The 18,388-nt window shown below is 42.9% G+C and overlaps 1 protein-coding gene across 1 annotated transcript; it reads right to left on the bottom strand.

Moving 5' to 3' along the window:
- zzz3 (zinc finger, ZZ-type containing 3) lies at positions 1 to 18,382 on the bottom strand. The gene is given in 15 exon segments (XM_034556069.1): positions 1 to 1,655; positions 1,848 to 1,948; positions 2,504 to 2,638; positions 3,797 to 3,946; positions 4,381 to 4,476; positions 4,864 to 4,965; positions 5,358 to 5,429; positions 5,959 to 6,071; positions 6,188 to 6,335; positions 7,988 to 8,037; positions 8,040 to 8,125; positions 10,508 to 11,157; positions 11,159 to 11,254; positions 11,256 to 12,268; positions 18,014 to 18,382. Coding segments are annotated over 14 exon segments (2,892 nt in total). The 5' UTR covers positions 12,204 to 12,268; positions 18,014 to 18,382; the 3' UTR covers positions 1 to 1,510.
- Positions 18,383 to 18,388: the final 6 nt, after the last annotated feature.

Here is an 18,388-nt window from a genome sequence, read left to right as displayed (position 1 = left end):
TAGTTTCACATACTTTTATTTCCACATTTCTCCTCTAGCATTTTTTTTTTTAACATTATTATTTATTTTTTTTTACATAAGAACAGACTGTTATACACAGATATTGAAGCAGGGCAAAGGGGGTGAAGGAAAGAGACAAAAACCATACAAAATGGTGTCTACTCAAGCACAACAAAATCTATGTGTATAAAATTGTGTGGGTTGTTCCACTGTGGAGGCACCAACCACTGCCTCAATTCTTTTTTTTTTTTCTTTTTTTTTAAATAGATTAATAAAAATACAATCTTTTAAATGGACCTTTTAAAGTGGACTGCAAAATTAAAGAAGATCTAGAGGCATGATAATGTAGGACAATGTGGGTCGATGGCGCCACGCAGGAAAGGAGACGTTGTGGCCAGGTTCAGAGGTGGAATTACCTACCCCCAAAACATTTTTTTTTTAAAATGGCACACAGCAACTAGCGCTGGCTACTTTTCACCATATACTTGTACACTCAACATGTTCAACAACGGCACACGGGAGGAGGGGGAAAAAAAAAAAAATATGAGAAAATGAACTTTCCATACGTTCCCATTCGCCTGCCTTCAAATACATTTGCTCTCCGTGCTGTAGTGCTTCACTGTCAGACATGTTTTTGTGGAGAGAGCAAAGGGAAAGGAAATACAGATGAAAGTGTGTGTTTGAAAGGTGAGAGAGCAGTGTTGTGCGACAGTGGTAGGGATGGCTCCATGCTGAAACATGGCGCAGTCGGTTCAACACATACAAGTCTGTCTGCAGAGCGTCATGTGGATCAGCAGAACTTCCTACAGTCTGCAGTCAAAAGCACACCGACCTCGGCGTCACGCCCCACACCGCCTACTTTCTCTCGCAGCAGCTCCTGCTGAGGAAGCTGTGACTCATAAATACTCATCTACGGATACCTAGCTAGAACATTGTTCACTCTTGCATAACACGGAGACCACATACACACATACAATCCACCCAGGTGCATCTCAGTTGATGACTTCAGTCCACTATGACCACATCTCCTTTAGGTGGAGCTTCAGGAGATCGATCGTCAATTCTCCAGTTTTGAAGCAGCACAGGGAGGTAAACTGGAGGGTGATGGGGGGGAAGGGAGGAAAGCCCCCCATGAGTCACAGAGCTCGGGAATGTCGGTGTGCCTTCTGGGGTATTTTTTGTTGGTTTTTTTAAAAATAGTGTATCGTTTCAAATCATGATCCGTTGATTAGCCTGGCTGAGGAGGAGCAGGGCCCTCTTGTTCTGAGGAACCAACATGGCCACCTTTTGCTTAAGTCAGGGATGCAAGTTTACCAACAGTCTCCCGCCCCTCCCCACCCACCAGCAGCACTGTGGTCTGCATTGAGGCTTCTGGCTGTCTGCCTGCCTATTAGCCTTCCTGCCTGGCGGCGGGTTAAGCGGTTATCTTGGACTTGAGGATGGAGCCATGCACAGAGTGGCCTGTGGGATATGTGGAGAGAGCCTGGAGCTAGAGACGCCTGTGACCCTGTCATCTGTTGGCTGGAAAGTAGTTAGGGTCCAGGTAGTTGTAGCCTGTGCTCTGCGGCAGACAGTAGTCCCTGTCCAGAAAGGTGTCTTGCTGGTGTACCGGTTCCAAGTGGTGGTTAGGCTTGTGAGTCTCTGTCTTGAACAAGCTGCAAGACGAGCAGGAACAAAAGGGGAAGTAAGGGAACAGCTAAAGTATTATATTTAAACTGGGTTTGCCTTTGAAAATAACTCTTATGATAGACACATGTATAATATTTAAAGTTATATATCATCCTTTCGTTCCAATCCCAACTACAAGTTCTGTATGTGGTAATTTGACAAGAGGTGGAGGGTCTCACCAGTCGGAGCAGTTGGAGCAGAAATCAACCGAGTTGTCCTGCGGACAATCCTGACAGTGCCACCTCACTCCCTGGATGGGCTCCATGCCGCAGACATCACACTGCACACAAAGAGCACACAAACACATCTTCAGAGCGGTACAAAACCACATGTTGGCAAACAATTATTTATTTTGACTATAAACAGAACTACACTGAAAGGTAGTATAAACAAAATGGTAGTATTTTGAATAAGGAAATATTGCAGTGACTCTTTAAAGTAGAACACTAACAATGTAAAATGCTGATAAAGCTGCAACTGCTCTACTCTGTTAAAACGTTCAGGCTTGATGATGTCATGAATAAAAAACAATTCTTTATTATTATGAAGGATTTCCCTACTGTAGTCAGAGGAACATTGATTCCAACTATTTCAAAGGTTCCTCGTGTGCTGCATTGTGGAGTCAATCAACCTCACACTCATAAACAGAGCAAATATAAAACAGCTGTCATAAACTCATATAATTGATGCCAAGTATGAAACTGACAACTGTGTCCATGATGACCAACTGTATAACCCCTCAGATTCAGGATTTCATTTACCCTCCTAAATTGAGGGCACACTTATATGTAGAAGCCTGGCTTCAAAGTTGTACAGAAGTGTGCAACGTCTTCACCTTGTAGCCTACATGCCGCATCTCGGCCTTGTCCTCGTGGATCTCCTGGAGCGTCTGTTTCTTCAGTCGCTTCAGCTCTAAAAGTTCTTTGTACTCTGGCAAATTTCTCAACTCCATAGGGATAGCCTCTTCATCCTGAGTGTGAGGAAAGGAAAGACAAACATACGTAAACGTACACACACAGAAAGAAAGAGATGTCCGTCTGTGCCTCCCTGATGCCCATCAGTCAGCATCTCTATGACTCAAGGGATCTAACCTGATAATGATATCTATAGATGTTTTAGAACCAGCAGACCAATTTGGAGATATTAACAGCAGAGTGTGTGTGGTGTGGAACAGGTTATCTTACGAAGGAGGCAGAGTTCAACATTTAGTTTTTGAAAACTATCTGGCAAACATTCAGACCTCGACAGGAAATGGCTTGGTGAGAACCCTGCTAAGCTGCCATCGCATTGGCACTCAGCAGAATTTCATTTCTTCCTGCAATCGTGGTCAAAGTAAAGGACAACCTGGTGAAGTAGAATATTATTGTGGCCCATGCTGGCAGCATCTTTGTGACTCTGGCAGTGTCAGAGGTTTTGTTAATGCGGTGGTGAGCCAGCTGCCTGTGTTCTCAGCAGGAGACGGCAACCCAGTTTTACTTAAAGGTTACTGCCATCAAAGGGAGAAAAGGGAAATGTCAACGCTTGGGCAACGGCGAGCGTCCTGCAGTTCAAATGGAAAGAGAGGCATGGCTGGGCCCCCTGCTTTGATTTAGCTGTTAACAGTACAAGATGCACTGATTGAAGCGGAAAAAAGGGCACAGATGTGCATGGTCAAGAGCCAAATGCCTTATTTCACCCAAAACTTGTTAAAGTGGAGTTGAGGGAAGATCTTTCATATGAAGGCAGACAAGTGATAAAGCAGGGAGTATGTACGCAGTTGCTTACTTCACCTCGTCTAAAAATGGGATTTGAATAGTCACGTCAGGTATAAAACAACCTCCCTAAGGCTCATAACATGCAGCTTTTCCCTGTCGTTATCTTACAGGTCACTGCTTAAATGAGGAGGACTGCGGATGGTGAGAGGAGAGGGCACGCAAGCTTGTGCTAAGCTTAATTAGGCAGCAAAGTACCAAAGTCTGCTCTCTGGTCAGTGACTGGGAAAAAAAAAATCGGGAATCAGTTACAAGATAATATCCCAGGAAAGATAAATGGGAGTTTGATGTATTAAAAAAAGAAGTATTCTTAAAAATAAAGAAAATGCTATGTAGATTGCTATTATTAGTGTTTTGTGACGTGGCAGAGGACTGACCGAGTCGTCAGCAGAGGGGTCCTGCACGCTGCTGTAATACGCCGAGCGCTCGTCGTCTTCGTCCATGTAGACGGGAGGCTCGTAGGAGGTCAGGAACGTAGACGGCCGGTACAGGTGCTTGTTGAGGTGGTGCTGCCTCTTACTGGATGCCTGGGGAACCAACAAGTAGTCACAAGAGCAGCCCGTTTTAAACAGGTCCCCTTCAAACATTTCGTAGAAGTCAATACAATAGCAACAATTACTTGCAAGTTAACAATTGGAGCACTTTTTGCAAATATATATGTATATATTTATTTTGTTAAATTGGCTATTGAAGTGAAAATTACATGTTGCAAACATATCGTCAATTTTACATGGGCACAAATCCTTTGTTGTCGAAGATCTTTATTTTTGTACATTTTTTAACACTCAAATATCCCAGAACCAATCACACGACATCATCACGGTTTCTTTTGATTTAAGTCAGTAGACAACAATATTGAATTCATTGCCACGTCCTTACTTAAAGACACAACTTAAAGAAAGCATTTGTAATTAGTATGCTCAGTGGGTTTAAGGAGTCTGTTAAATGAGTGTAAAGTTACCTTTTTAGTGTACATGCACAGGTTGGGTGTTCTTCCAGGCACAGGAATACCAGCTTTTGTCAGTTTGATGAAGTACTTTTGAACCCTACTGGCAACCTGCAATGTTTTAACAGGTAATGTCTGTTAATGATCACCTGAAGACAAGCTGCTTAAAGTAATTCAAGTCACGCAATTGTATGATCGTGTTACTTGTAGGGGGCCGTAGCCTTTTAGTACTGCAAAGTATACACTCAATGCAATTTAACAGACAGTTTCCATTGTAAAAGGCACACAGTCGTACAATCGTATCAATAGGTACTGAAAATATATAGTTTAGCTCGGAAAATACAATTCTAGGCACGACAGGTTTAGTCAGGTGAAGGTTTCTAAATTCATTGAGGTGATTTCTTTTTGCTTAAATATGCAAATAAGCAAAATATTCTGAATTAAGCAGGTAGTACGTGTGGATAAAACAAGCATGCCAGTTTGTTCAGTTAATCAGACCTGTTTTGCTGTTCGGTTGCCAAGCTCGTCAGCAATCTTCTGCCATCTTCTGGACTCGACTTCCTCGGGAGGGAACTTTACAAGAAGCTGCTCCAGTGTTTTCTATCAAATTAGACAAAACAACAGAAAACCATATAAGGACTAATTATGAATGAATATACTAAATATTATAAATGAATATACCCTGCTTTGGTAAATAAGTGTTTAATGTATTTAGTAAGATTTTATCACAAACTAAATGTTTATCATTTAAAAACAGCCTATTAAAACAGGTGGGTAGCACAGGTTATTACACCATTGGGTTGCTTATACAAATAGAAGGTTAATTCAGCCCTCATTTCACTTACTTGTGATACCTAAATTGATTTCCAAAATTCAAAGTGGGAAATAGTGTTATGATAAAAAAGAATAATCTGTAGAGAACCTAAAAGTGTTTCAATGCAATCCGGCACACACTGCAATGTATTGCAACATCTTGCACACTTGCTACCTACCTGTTCCTCCACAGTCCACAGCTGGTTAAAAGTGTCAGACTTGTTCGGATGACAAAGCCTTCCCCTGATCATCTGTCAAGAAAACACAGGGAATAGCCATGTTAAAAGATGAACAAATAATGGGTACTCCACCATTTGAAGAAATCCGTGCATATGAACTGCCTGACACACTGAATCAGTCAGTTTGACAGACAAAGCCCGGCTGTCAGATGAAACTCGAGAGGTGTCATTGGTAAGACACAGAAACACAGCAACACTTTTGACTGACAAACCAAATCCTGTTAGAATTCAGAGTGTAACCCTGGAGAATGCAAATGTGCCTGCAGTGTATACAGGAAGAGCAACAGAAATAATCGAGTTGTTTGCTCAAACACACACACAGAGAGATGGGCTCCTCATGTTTCCATAGATAACATCTTTTGTGCTCACATGTGCTGCCTGCATAACTCTGCCAAGGAGTAAGAATGGGGGAGATGAGGTTGGAGGAGGCCTACGCGTGTGAAATGGTAATAACCAGATGATTTGTAGGACAATCTGCGGGAGATATTCACAGCAGAGTGTGTGTGGTACAGGTTATCTTACGAAGGAAGCAGAGCCATACCTGCATGTGCCTGCTGTTCTCTAGTGTGTCACTAGTGGGCAGAGAGGAGTACATGGTGGACGATTCACCTTCCTTCTTGGGCTCCACAGGACTTTTGGGTCGAGCAGGCAAACCTGAAGGGAGGAAATGAGCAGAATGAGTCAATAAAAATGGCAGAAGAATCTCTGCGGTGATTATTTTGATTTAAAACAATGTACACATACCAAGACAAAGACAAATATATACGTGCCTTGGTCGAAGATCAGCTTTAGCCGCCTGGTTTTGAGTTTCTTGTCGCAGAACTCTCTCTCAAAGTCACCGAGGCCTGAGGTGTACTGCGCCCATCCAATGTCAGGGAGCTGGACGACTCGCTGAGGACACGGCAAGTCCAAATTAACCTGATGGTCACAAGAATTGGGGGTCACAATCTATTAACAAATAATCTTAATTTCAATAAACTATACTGTAACAAGGTTAGATATGTACATGAGAACAAAAACTCTGTAAAGTAGGGAAGCTAATTCTAAATTGTTTTTCTCTCCGATAGCCAACTCGCCCTGCATGCAGGAGTGCTGTGGTTTAAGTGTCTAACAAGTCGGCAGCTGAATGCTACAACTCCTCCAGAGCAAAGCCAAGCTCCTGGGCCTTGCTTACCACTTGCTAATTTAAGTGAAGGGTGTCAACCCTGAAATAGGCAACAACTTTAGCGCAGGCTCACTTAAGGTGGACTGACCTTTAAGGTGTCCCAGCTATTCTCATTTTAGAGAGACACTGCACCTCAGATTTTTTTCCAGCTTTATGAAAAAAGTTTTCAGATATTGTTTTTCCACTTTTACACTATCCATCCATCCATCCATTATCACCCGCTTATCCGGGGTCGGGTCGCGGTGGCAGCAGGTTCAGCAGGCCGACCCAGGCCTCCCTCTCACCCGCAACACTTTCCAGCTCATTCTGGGGGATCCCGAGGCGTTCCAAGGCCAGCCGGGAGATATAATCCCTCCAGCGTGTCCTCGGTCTTCCCCGGGGCCTCCTACCAGTTGGACGTGCCCGGAAAACCTCTAATGGGAGGCGTCCAGGAGGCATCCTGACTAGATGCCCGAACCACCTCAGCTGACTCCTTTCGACACGAAGGAGCAGCGACTCGACTCCAAGCTCCCCCCTGATGTCCGAGCTCCTTACCCTATCTCTAAGGCTGAGCCCGGCCACCCTACGGAGGAAGCTCATTTCGGCCGCTTGTATCCGAGATCTCGTTCTTTCGGTCACGACCCAGAGTTCGTGACCATAGGTGAGGGTTGGAACGTAGACCGACCAGTAAATGGAGAGCTTTGCCTTCCGGCTCAGCTCCCTCTTCACCAAGACGGACCGGTACAGCGCCTGTTTTACTGCTGCAGCCGCACCGATCCGCCTGTCGATCTCCCGCTCCACCTTACCCTCACTCGTGAACAAGACCCCGAGATACTTGAACTCCTTCGCTTGGGGTAAGCACTTTTCCACTAATCAGTCATAATTTCTATTTTCGGTTAGTGGTTAAATATTCACATTCCTACTCTAAGACAAATATGTCTGTTTTGTGAAATGTTTTACTTTTGTTGGGCATGCTTATGTTTCGATAACATTAATTAAAAAAAGGTTTTAAGTCCAGGCATTGCTTAACCACAATTCAAGTTAGTCACAGTTTTTACAAATAGCTCCCTCAACAGTGTCTGGTGATTCTTATTGGGGTCATGGTGTTGTACTGGACTACATTAAATTGATCGTAGTGTACAGCGTTTCTAATGTTTTATACCTCCCAATTTCATAGATGAAGTGGACAGAATTTTAGAAACGTCTCTCTATGATATCAATGCTCAAACATATGATTGAATTAACATCTCTATAGCATTGTCAACAAAATACTAAACATTATAGGTATCATAATAGTATTTGATTACATTTGACTGTACAGGTGTAACTAATAAGGTGGGGTGTAGTTAACACGGAGCTAAAAATAACTGCTTTTGTAGATAAATGCCTTTTTGGTTTGTCGAGTACACGTTTGTGTGTTTGTTACCTGTTTCTGCAGCTGCTCCACAAAGGTGATGGGATCACTGAGTGCCTCCTCTGGTGACGCGCCAACGTCTCTAGGTCCATTATGGCCTGCGTGCGCTGGGCCTCGAGAACACCGATGGTCTGCAGCAGCCTCTGATAACTGACACGGAGGCTGAGGTTAGACAACAGTGGCGGGGAGGGACGACTTACATTATTCAACCTGACACTTGCAATGCTGCAGTGCATCAAACTTCAGACCCCAGACGATGCATAATTCAACCATGATGCTGAGAACTTAAATACTTGCACAAGACATAAACCCTTTTCCAGTCCTTTCCACTTATTTTGCAAACAACTTCAAATTTACAGGCGATTCTGTGTGCTAGAAATTATGCATCATCAACCAGCCTCAAAGAACACCTTTAGAGTTACTTTTCTAGCGCAGTCCATCAAGAACTTCAGCGGCTGAATGACGAATAAGAGAAAATACACTTTAACACTTCTGATTTGTAACTGTGCACATCATTCAGATTTCATAGCAATGTCGTAACCTTTGCATGACAAACACTGTTTTGCAGTTCTTGAGGAGCCTTCCGTGCTATACAAGTCTGACCTTTCCACTCACACCCTCTGGGGCAAGAGAAGAGCTGCAAAAGCTGTCAATGACTAAGTGTACTACTGACTCAGAGGCCTTACAGTACGAACAGAGCAGGAGCAATCAACAGGAATGTGACGGCATCCCGCATGGCTATAATCTAATGCAAGTGCTCAGTGAAGCAGAGTAGATCAATCTCCCCCTAAACAGGACATTAATGAAAATCAATGCAGAGGACACAATTTATTCAACAGCTGCCGGTGGTCACAAAATCCTACAAGCAAACCATTCAAACAAGTCAACTGTGTTTAACCTCATATCCCTTCTTTAGTTACAGACACCACCCTTTTACACAATGTGGAGCTCTCTTGACCTTGTACAGAGTCAGTGAGTGCTGTACTTCGGTGAAAACTGTAAAAATAAATCGGTCTCTGCATTAGTGGCACCAAAATGTATTACTGAGTAAAAATTTAAGATCTCTGCAAAGAAAGCAGCAAGCATGCCGACTTCCTCAGATGAACAGATGAACTGTGCATCAATCTGTCTGAAGGAAATGAGGAGGACTTGGCTCTGCATTTCAGCGCTCTGAACTCCCACCATATGTCCAGGGACAAACCTGGTGTACCATTGCCACCTACTGAAGTTTACTGACTAACACCGGTGCCAAATGAATATCAGGCCAGCACAATAGTACTGTGCTGATGCCTGATAATCAAAGAATGTTGTTTGCTTTTTTGAATTATTTACATGAAAATACGTAGAGGGTACTATGTCTAAATAGTCTAAAATAAATTTGTAAAATAAAATTACAAGATGTACCATTTACACGTCGTCAATTACGTCTGGGTTAATTCTCCATATTCAGCAACCCTGAAATGCCTAGTCATGCAGTTGTAAAAATGACCCCTCACTGCATTAATCTGAGCCTTAAAAAAATACTCCTCACTCAGCACATTCTTAAACTTGGCATGTTACAGAAACAAGATTGAATTACCTATGCAAAACAAGAGCAATGAAATCTTACTGGATAGCAATTTTCAGAATTTGAAACAATTTGAGACAAAAAGGACCTCAGCTGAGGATTATCTCTAAGCCTCTACAGCCCTTTGCCCCCATGAAGATGCATCATGAATTAGCTGACCTGCCACGATGCAGTTAGCAGCGCCTGACTGAGCGCAGCATGGGAACTGTCCACCAACATAAACATCCCATCTTCTTTGACAACCGACAACATGACTTGGAATGAAACCCTGCACAGAGACCCTGTGAACGAAGGCAATCAGCAGAGTGATTTTAACATTCCATCTCTGTGGGCTTTGGGAAGATGACAATTGGCAGCTAATTCACACAATTACAGCACCAGATTGAAGGTGGAAATTAAATGCTGAAACATGCAAAAACCTTGAACAATAATACAGGAGCTATAGTTAGATGCTCACTGATATTCCCATAATAAACTTGAGATAAAGACTCCAAATACATAATAATGTAACATTCTGTCTATATGTTAGTATCCACTTATTTGTTATCTTACATTTCCTTTTGGAAGTGAACGATGGGAGCATCTGCTTACAAAAAAGGCAAATATTGTATATTTTCTTCATAACATTTATATGTAAACTTCTGGGGCTGCAGGTAGAGATAAAGTACACTTTCTTCATAAACAAAAGACTGTCAGCAACCATAGAAGCATAGTCAATGTTTTGGACAGAATAAGACTGAATCTCCTATATATTTAACACTGAGACTAAACTGAAGTTTTATGTTCAGTACTTTGTAATTATTTAAATATTTCTTTAAACAAATCCTCATTAACTCAAATATGTCTCTGGTTTATTCAAAACCAAAGACCAGAAGTAGCGCAATGATCAGAGAATACAATGATCAACATGTGTGAGAACTCAACAAAAGATGAGAGAGCAGAATCCCCGGGGAGCTCCTACATACTCTTTGTTGTGTTTAAGAGTCAGGTGGTCCGACTCAAAATAATACACGTCCGGCTCCTCCTCTTCCTCCTCTTCCTCCTCTTCCTCCTGTGCAGCCTGGCTCTGTGTCAGCTTCTTGCTTTGCTCAACCTCTTTGCTCTCCACAGGCACACAGTCCTCACCACATGCCCTGTCACCTAGATCCACAGAGACCGGCTTCTCATTGGAAGGGCCATCCGAGTCTGAGGGAGCAGGTTCCTCGACCAGAGGGAAATCCTCCTCCAGCCCAACTAGCACTTCTCCCTCTTCCCTCAAGGGACCATTGTCTCTGGGAGGAGAACTAAGCTTGGAAGAGGAAGCCTTGCCACCAGTAGCAGCCCTTCTGGGTGAAGTCCGCAAGGTGTATCTGTGTTCGTAGAGCTCTGTGAAAGAGGGAGGCGTGCTGGGTATTGAGGGATTGCACTCTTGCTCTGTGGGGGAGGGACTTGTTGCTAGTGGGGGTGTAGTTTCTCCTGAGTTGCTGTTGTTGTTGATTGGAATACTGTTCATGTTGGTGGTAGTGGAGGAGGTGGAGGCAGCCGCTTCCTGCACTGGTGTTGGTGGCCGGCCGTTGGTATCATTTTCACTCTCCGTCACCTGCTCTTCGTGGGCCAGAAACAACGGGTCGCCCACCCACGTCAACCTCCACCTCCTCCAGCTCCTCCTGCTCCTTTGCCTCTATCAACTCAGGGACAGGATCCTCTGGAACAGTCTCAAATATCTGCACAGAATGAGGCTGGCGATTCCCCTGAGCCAGAGACCTCCATCTGCAGAGGGACCGAGTTTCTACAAGGCACAGTGGGGTCAGGGATGAAGGGGCCCCCTGTTTGACTACCGTTGAGCAGTGACGGGCAGTTGGTGACAAAGGTGGGGTTTGCACTAGACTCTTCAGTAAGTGTGCTAGGTTCCACTGCTTTATTGTCTCTGAGTCCATTAGAGGCCTTGTGGGTATTTGGGGGCTGAGCTGCCCCATCACACTCCACATGACCATCTTCTGCCTTCCCCCCTGTCAGCTCACCTTCCTCTTTACTGTGGACAGGTGAGGCAGGAGCTGTGTGAGCAGAGTTTTGGCTGGAAAATCCTTCACAACTATTGTCCTTGCTCGGCTCTGGGGCAGAGACTGGACTTTCAGATTTCAGAGGCCCGGGGTCCTCATCGCATCCCTGAGACTCTCCAGAGCGGGAGCACCGCTTGGCCTTCTTGATTTGAATACAGGCATCCCGTGGCCCCTTCCCTCTCTCACAGTTCTCGGAATTCTCAGGACTAATGTCTTTTTCTAAACAGGACACACCCCGCTTCCTGGAGCTGGTCAATTGCTCCGCCTCAGTAGGAGAAGCATTCAAGTCAGTTACCTTTCCCTGCAACGAGGACTGCTGCTGGACATCCTGCTGAGTATCCTGCTTTGTATCATGCTTGGCGTCCTGCTTTGACTCCTGCTTAACGTCTTGTTTGGTGTCCTGCTTCGACTCCTGCTTGCCGTCCTGCTTCGACTCCTGCTTGCCGTCCTGCTTCGAGTCCTGCTTCTTCTTGGGAGAGCGGGCCCTTGGTAGCGGAGGTAACGAGGTCTCCTCCGGCTGGGCAATGCTGCGGTTCCTGAGGGTTCGACCACAAAAGTTCTCATCCAATCCATTGAGCCCCACTGACGACCTTGTGACGCGCGAGGAACGGGACGCGGCCATACTATGGCGGGTGCCTACAGTCTCCTCATCCTGGTGCTCTCTCCTCTGCAGCAGAATGCGGGCACCTGCAAAGCGCACACAGACAGATACATGAACTTCATTAAGTCAAAAATAACCACTAAAAACGGCAAATCTTTATAGCTCAATTGTTACTGCATAGCACTACCGTTTCTATAAGTTTATATTGGTTTCACTGACCTGACATGCCAACAATTTATTGCATGAAAAGTAACCTGTGGTGTTTCAAACAAGAACATTCACCAAAAGGCCTTTGTTAAATACAGCTTGGATCATTTCTAAGCTCACACCATAGGGGTATTGATTTCTCCCGTCATTGTATCCAAGCAACACCTTCTGTCCACAAGACTAGATGATCACAGGTCCATACAAAGGTAATACAATAAAATGGTGGAAGATCTTAAACTGGCAGACGACAAAACAGGAAACAATAATAATGTAGGGCTGCGGCGATTCGTCTTCATAATCGAGGTCTTTGATTACAAAATGCATAATGGCCTTCGGGACTTTTCAAGAATGGCTGCTTACTGACTGCCCCGGAGAACAAGCTGCAGCTGAAAAACCTTGCCCACAAAAATTCTGAATAATATGGTGCTCTGTAAACTCTTCAAATTGTAAATGGCTTATAACAGCAGTACAACTGTTATGCACAACCACTTCCGAAGGAAAAATCATCTCAGTTTGCAGTTTGTCAAGATGGAAGTGGCAGCAAAACACTACAGAGTCCTGTTTACGTTTGTTGTGCCCACCAAAGCTGCAAAGCGCACAATAAATAAAGTTTTTATTGTCTGTCACTGTTTTCTGTTGTATGTCTGAAACTTTGTTAAATGTGCTTTTGCTGTCTTGGCCAGGACACTCTTGTAAAGGAGATTTTTAATCTCAATGAGGCTTTTCCTGGTTAAATCAATTTAAATAAAAAAATAAAAAGCATAAGATATAGTATAGTATTTTTTTTCCCAGGCGGAACAAGTTTCTGTTATTAGAAGTATATATCTAAAAATATATTTTCAAAATGTTTCCCCATGTTAAAGGAAATTCCTTCACCGCTGCCGAATATTAAGATTTGGCTGTTTTATATTACTTAAATGGCCGTGTAGGAGATTACTTCAACTAACGTTAGATTGTTGCTATAGCTGGTAAATTGTTTAAATTATTCTAAATCCTCATTTTTCGCTGAGTGAATTTTCAAAATGATCTTGAGAATTATCATTAAATTAGTCTTTACATTAAATGATAAAACAGCCCTTGGTTGCAGCCCTACAAAAAGGTGAGATCTTCCATCTATTCTAAATGACAAATCACAAAGTCTCTACCGACACTTCACAAATGTCACAGCTTTGAGAATCTGAAAGTAACTCCACAGATAGAGGTGACAACAGCGCAGCAAGCATTTTAAGTATTGGAAAGCCTATAAAGCTGGCAAGCAGATTACTTGTAAAAAGGGTAAAAAACCAATCCATGTGCGTTTCGTTAAGGGAATTATTATTTTCTCTCTGCAAAGATTACTGCGTATTCTGTAACACAAAGAATACATCTGGTTGACTGATTTCTGACAGAAGCTACACTGTAATTCTTACACCCAATTCAGCAGGGATAACACTGCAGACATTGGCTTGTCATCACACACTAGGCTGTTTATCTCTTCATAACAGGTGTGCCAGAGAACCAACAGGCTGCAATCCTTCCACAATTTTTCACGTACAAAAACTAAAATGCTCAGACAACAAAAACCCTACACAAAGCTTACAGGCTTAGTGTGTGAACAACCATAGGAATCTAATCGTCACGTCCTAAACCCTCGGACACAATTTAAGGCACAACAATGCCTTCCCAAACTCGGTCTGTTTGCCTGAGGTATCCCGCAGACAAAATACATTACTGGGCATTTGAACAACAATCCTGGCTTAAGCTGTAAGATGAGCAAAAGATGAATGCTACCATGCATTAATATGTAATCAATCTTAGAGATCTTATTTTATACTAAATCTAATTCACACATAATAGCCTATATGCAATCCAAAACGTAATCTCAACAATCCACTTAATCACTATAATTTCACTCATATGAACACCTTTACTTGCATACTAAAGTCGATATAGACTGCATTGCATAAAGGTAATGGAGTGAAGCAGTTACACACCAATGTATCAATGGTAGCATGTAGTGACTACAAACACAATAGCAATGTGGATTTAACATTACAAATAACTTAGTAACAGAGATGCTTGGAAAACTCAGCAATGTAAAGAACAATTACACAAAGTCACTCAATTTTCAATCAACTTCTTTTAGTTGGCAAGGCAGGGACTATAAACCTTATCAATGACCATCTAGTTGTATTCTAGGTATACAGTAATTAGAATAAAGTTAGGTAAAGGTGCTATATAGAAGACTGGGAGCATTTATATTGCCTCAAAGGCTCCCAAATGGCAATGGCTTAGTCGGCGTCTTGCAGCTAACAGGGCAAACAACGGATTGGGTGCTGGTAGAGCAAACAGTGTTTACTTAAAGTGGAACTGCAGGGTGGGTGCTACACTTCTGCGACGCCAACGGTCTGTACTGCATTATCAGCAGTAACCGCTGTATGAGTGCAGTGCAGAGCAGCGGTTGAGTGGGAGCCAGCGGGGTGCGCTCACATGCAGTAACAAGTGCTGAAAGCAGAACAAAGAAGCCAATCTTCGTCAACATGATCTACTAGGCGGGTGTATTACTGGGGACCCCTGGATGTGCAGTGTTGAAGTTTCTGCAGTTTGATAAAAACAAACTCTGAATTAACAAGAGATAGCGCTCTATGCAGCAGAGGGGCAGGGCTTCAGGACTGTGGACTAAGAAGCTACAAACATTGGCTCATTCACTGCAGTTCCCTTTTGCTGCTGGATGTTACACCCCAACTCTTCTTCACTGGAGTAAACGAGCGGTTCTCTAAAACCCTGCAAGCAGTACTTCAGGGACTACGGCCAGGGTTCTTCTCCCCCCCCCCCGCTACAGGCCAGCAATGTTGTTTCTGGGACTCTCACATGTCAGACGTGCGCCAATCAGATACTAAATGATATGATATCAGATCTGCTCTGTACCCACACACACACACACACACACACACACACACACACACACACACACACACACACACACACACACTTTGTGTGCTTAATTAAATCTAACAACAGAGGACAATAAAAGCATGTGATAAAGGTCCCATTAGAGTGACATTCAGGGAAGATGATCTCACTTTGTGGCACTTGGATGCAGAAGATGAAACCTAGTCATAGCATCCCATTGTACGGTAGATAGATTCTTGCATCAATTAGCATTGAGGACATGGTACTCATTTACATTATTTCCAAGTACATACATCTTTGGCCCGACCTCTTTTGAAACAGATTAAAAAAACTCCTTGTTTCCTATCCTGGGACAATGCCTCCCTTTTCCTACACTTTGCTAACACAGCAACATCAAAGCCAGAAGCTACCCTGGCTACAAATACATTTAGATAATATTACTTCAGGGAGCTAACCTAATAGTCACCTGGAACAAGCACTACCACATGCACAAATTACTCACACTCCACTAAAGACTCCAGCTGAGAAAGCTAATGTGATTTGTCCATGCATAAAATAAGAGAGAACACAAAAAACAGAGGGGGAGGAGGTTATTCACCCTTGGACTCAAAATCAACAGAAATAATTAAGCCTGCTCATCTGACCTGCTCTAAAAAACTAATTACTACATGAAAATGATCAAGGTTTAGTTGAATAACTTGAAATACTTCCTTGTCCCAATAATTAACACTGTGTTGGCAATGCCTCAATTAATTGATAAACATATATTGCTGCCCCCAGGTGCATGTTGGAAATATCAGAATACATGTTGTGCCCTATGAATCTAAATAAATCTGAATACCCTATCTAAGCTTGGGCTCAGACAAATGAAAACATGTAGTGTATAGTCAGAAGTGTAGTTAGACAATGTGTGGATAGCTTGCTTCTTTCCAGTCTACACATAATTAGCAAGAACTTTGCTGTCGAAGATCAACCATAAAAAAGTCCTTAAAAACCATGAGTCTCCTTTGTTATGGAGCGCAGTGTGAATTAGCATGAAACCGTAACTCACAGCATAGGTTGAAAAGTAACGAATATTACAGAATTAAAAGAAAACCATATATTTCTTTACATAAAATTGGGTTTTCTTGTTGACATTTCTTCCATTTTTGTGATTTTCAACCTGTGAAGCCCCGATAAGTGTACTATAAACTATATAAACGTGATAAAACACTCTTTGGTTGAACTGCATATAACTCATGTCATCAGTCAGGCCATAATGTTTGATGAGGGGTCGCAAGTAGACATTGCTTTGTTTTAAGGGGCTCAAAAGCCAAAAAGGTTGGGAAACACCGCTTTAATCCACAAACCAGCATTTGATTTCTGTTTTCTCTCAACTGTTGGTGGGTATACGAGTGTAACAGTTACTGATATGAAGATACATGTCATATTTGTTTTAACTATCCTTTGTCTCATATAAACATTTAACTCAGATAACTTAGATTAGAAAAAATACAAGAAAGCTCAAAACTATCGTTGCATTTTCAAGGAGCATTTCAGCACGTACAGTACTAATTTATCATTTTGCAGAGGAAAGGTTGGATTAAGTTCCTCGGTCCTAATAGGAACATTTGTTTGCTAATGTCATTGTCAAAACATAATATTTACATCTGTACATGATAGTTACCTTTATCCAGCTTTGTTGATTTCTACTTCTATGTGTGGACATTGAGAGCAATTTAAAACCGCACATGAAGCCACTGATCCTATAGTTTAAAAAAATAACAAATTGTGCTCACAGGCAGCAGTTTAACCATAAAGGTTGAATGTGTCAAAGCCAGATGTTAGTAGTCAGTGCAGCCACTTAGACGGGACCTATGTGTGATTGTAATTCTCAATCAAACCACTTCCTGTTCTTTTCTAAAGCGCGTGTTTGGTTGTGAACCTATGTTAACACGTGCCGATTACATTTCTAGCACCGTGACAGACGCGGACTAAGACACGGGTCATTTGCTATTATAAACGAAACATTGGTTTCATTTAGATATTAAGTCTGTAAACTGCAGCTACTACATGTAAACAGACACACACCTTAGTAGCCAAGTGTGTGGGCTATTGTTGGCAAATCAGCTAAGCTATCGGCCGAGTTTAGAGTGATAGATTTGTTTTATGATAATCAAACAAGCTTTGTGCCGTTTAACCATCGAGTTGGACTGTTCATATATATTACTAACATGTAGTTAGTAATAGTCACAGGGCCTACTGGCAGCAAGACATCCACGAAGTGGTGTTGGTGTACATACCGATGAGAATCGCTCAAATCCCAACATTCAAGCTAAATCAGCAGCTGCGAGCTTAATGTCGAGAAAGTTAGATGTGGTTAGACCAGACACTATACACCGTTGCAGCTGCACATGCCGCCGGTTGAGTTAACGTTAGTTTGCAGCAGGTAAACTCAAAAAGTTTAGGAATAAAACTCCAACCGCACGTTAAGGCAAAAACAACCCTGGAGCCGGACAGCAGGCTAGTCGTTAGCACAGACTGACTTCCACGGGAACGTTATTTGACCTAGCTTGTCGTTTAGCACCGGGCTAACCTTAGCAAATTAACTTACCGTTAGCTCTCGGGCTAAATAAAAAACATTAACGCTTGAGACACCAAACCGCAGACTGTTGCACCCGTGAAATCCACATATTACCTTCCCCGCTTCCTGCGACTCCCAGGAACAAATACACTACAATCTAAAAACCCACTGTCATTTTGTCCTTCTTCTTTATGTGAACGACTAGTTAGCCAAGTTGGCTACTTCTCCTCGGCTAGTTTCCCTGTAAACGGCATCGTGCAGTATCTATCGTGGCGGCTTCAGGTGTAAAGCCCCTCTAGTAGCGCCAGTAACCTCGGCTACATGCTAGCTACACTAGCTCGAACAACAGACAGTCATTAAGTCCACCAATAAAACATTAATGGGTGGAGGGACTCGCCACCAGCATCGTTTCACTGGGGTTTACATTTCAACCTGATACGCGGTTAGCAAACAAGCGGTACAACGGCAGTTGGTAACCAAGTAACCTAGCAGTTAGTAACCAACTAACTAGCAGTTGGTAACCAAGTAGCAGCTAGCCGCTGCA

The sequence above is a fragment of the Cyclopterus lumpus genome, chromosome 17, assembly GCF_009769545.1.
Source record: "Cyclopterus lumpus isolate fCycLum1 chromosome 17, fCycLum1.pri, whole genome shotgun sequence".
NCBI classification, from domain to species: domain Eukaryota; kingdom Metazoa; phylum Chordata; class Actinopteri; order Perciformes; family Cyclopteridae; genus Cyclopterus; species Cyclopterus lumpus.
This window is presented reverse-complemented; position numbering and strand designations above follow the sequence as displayed.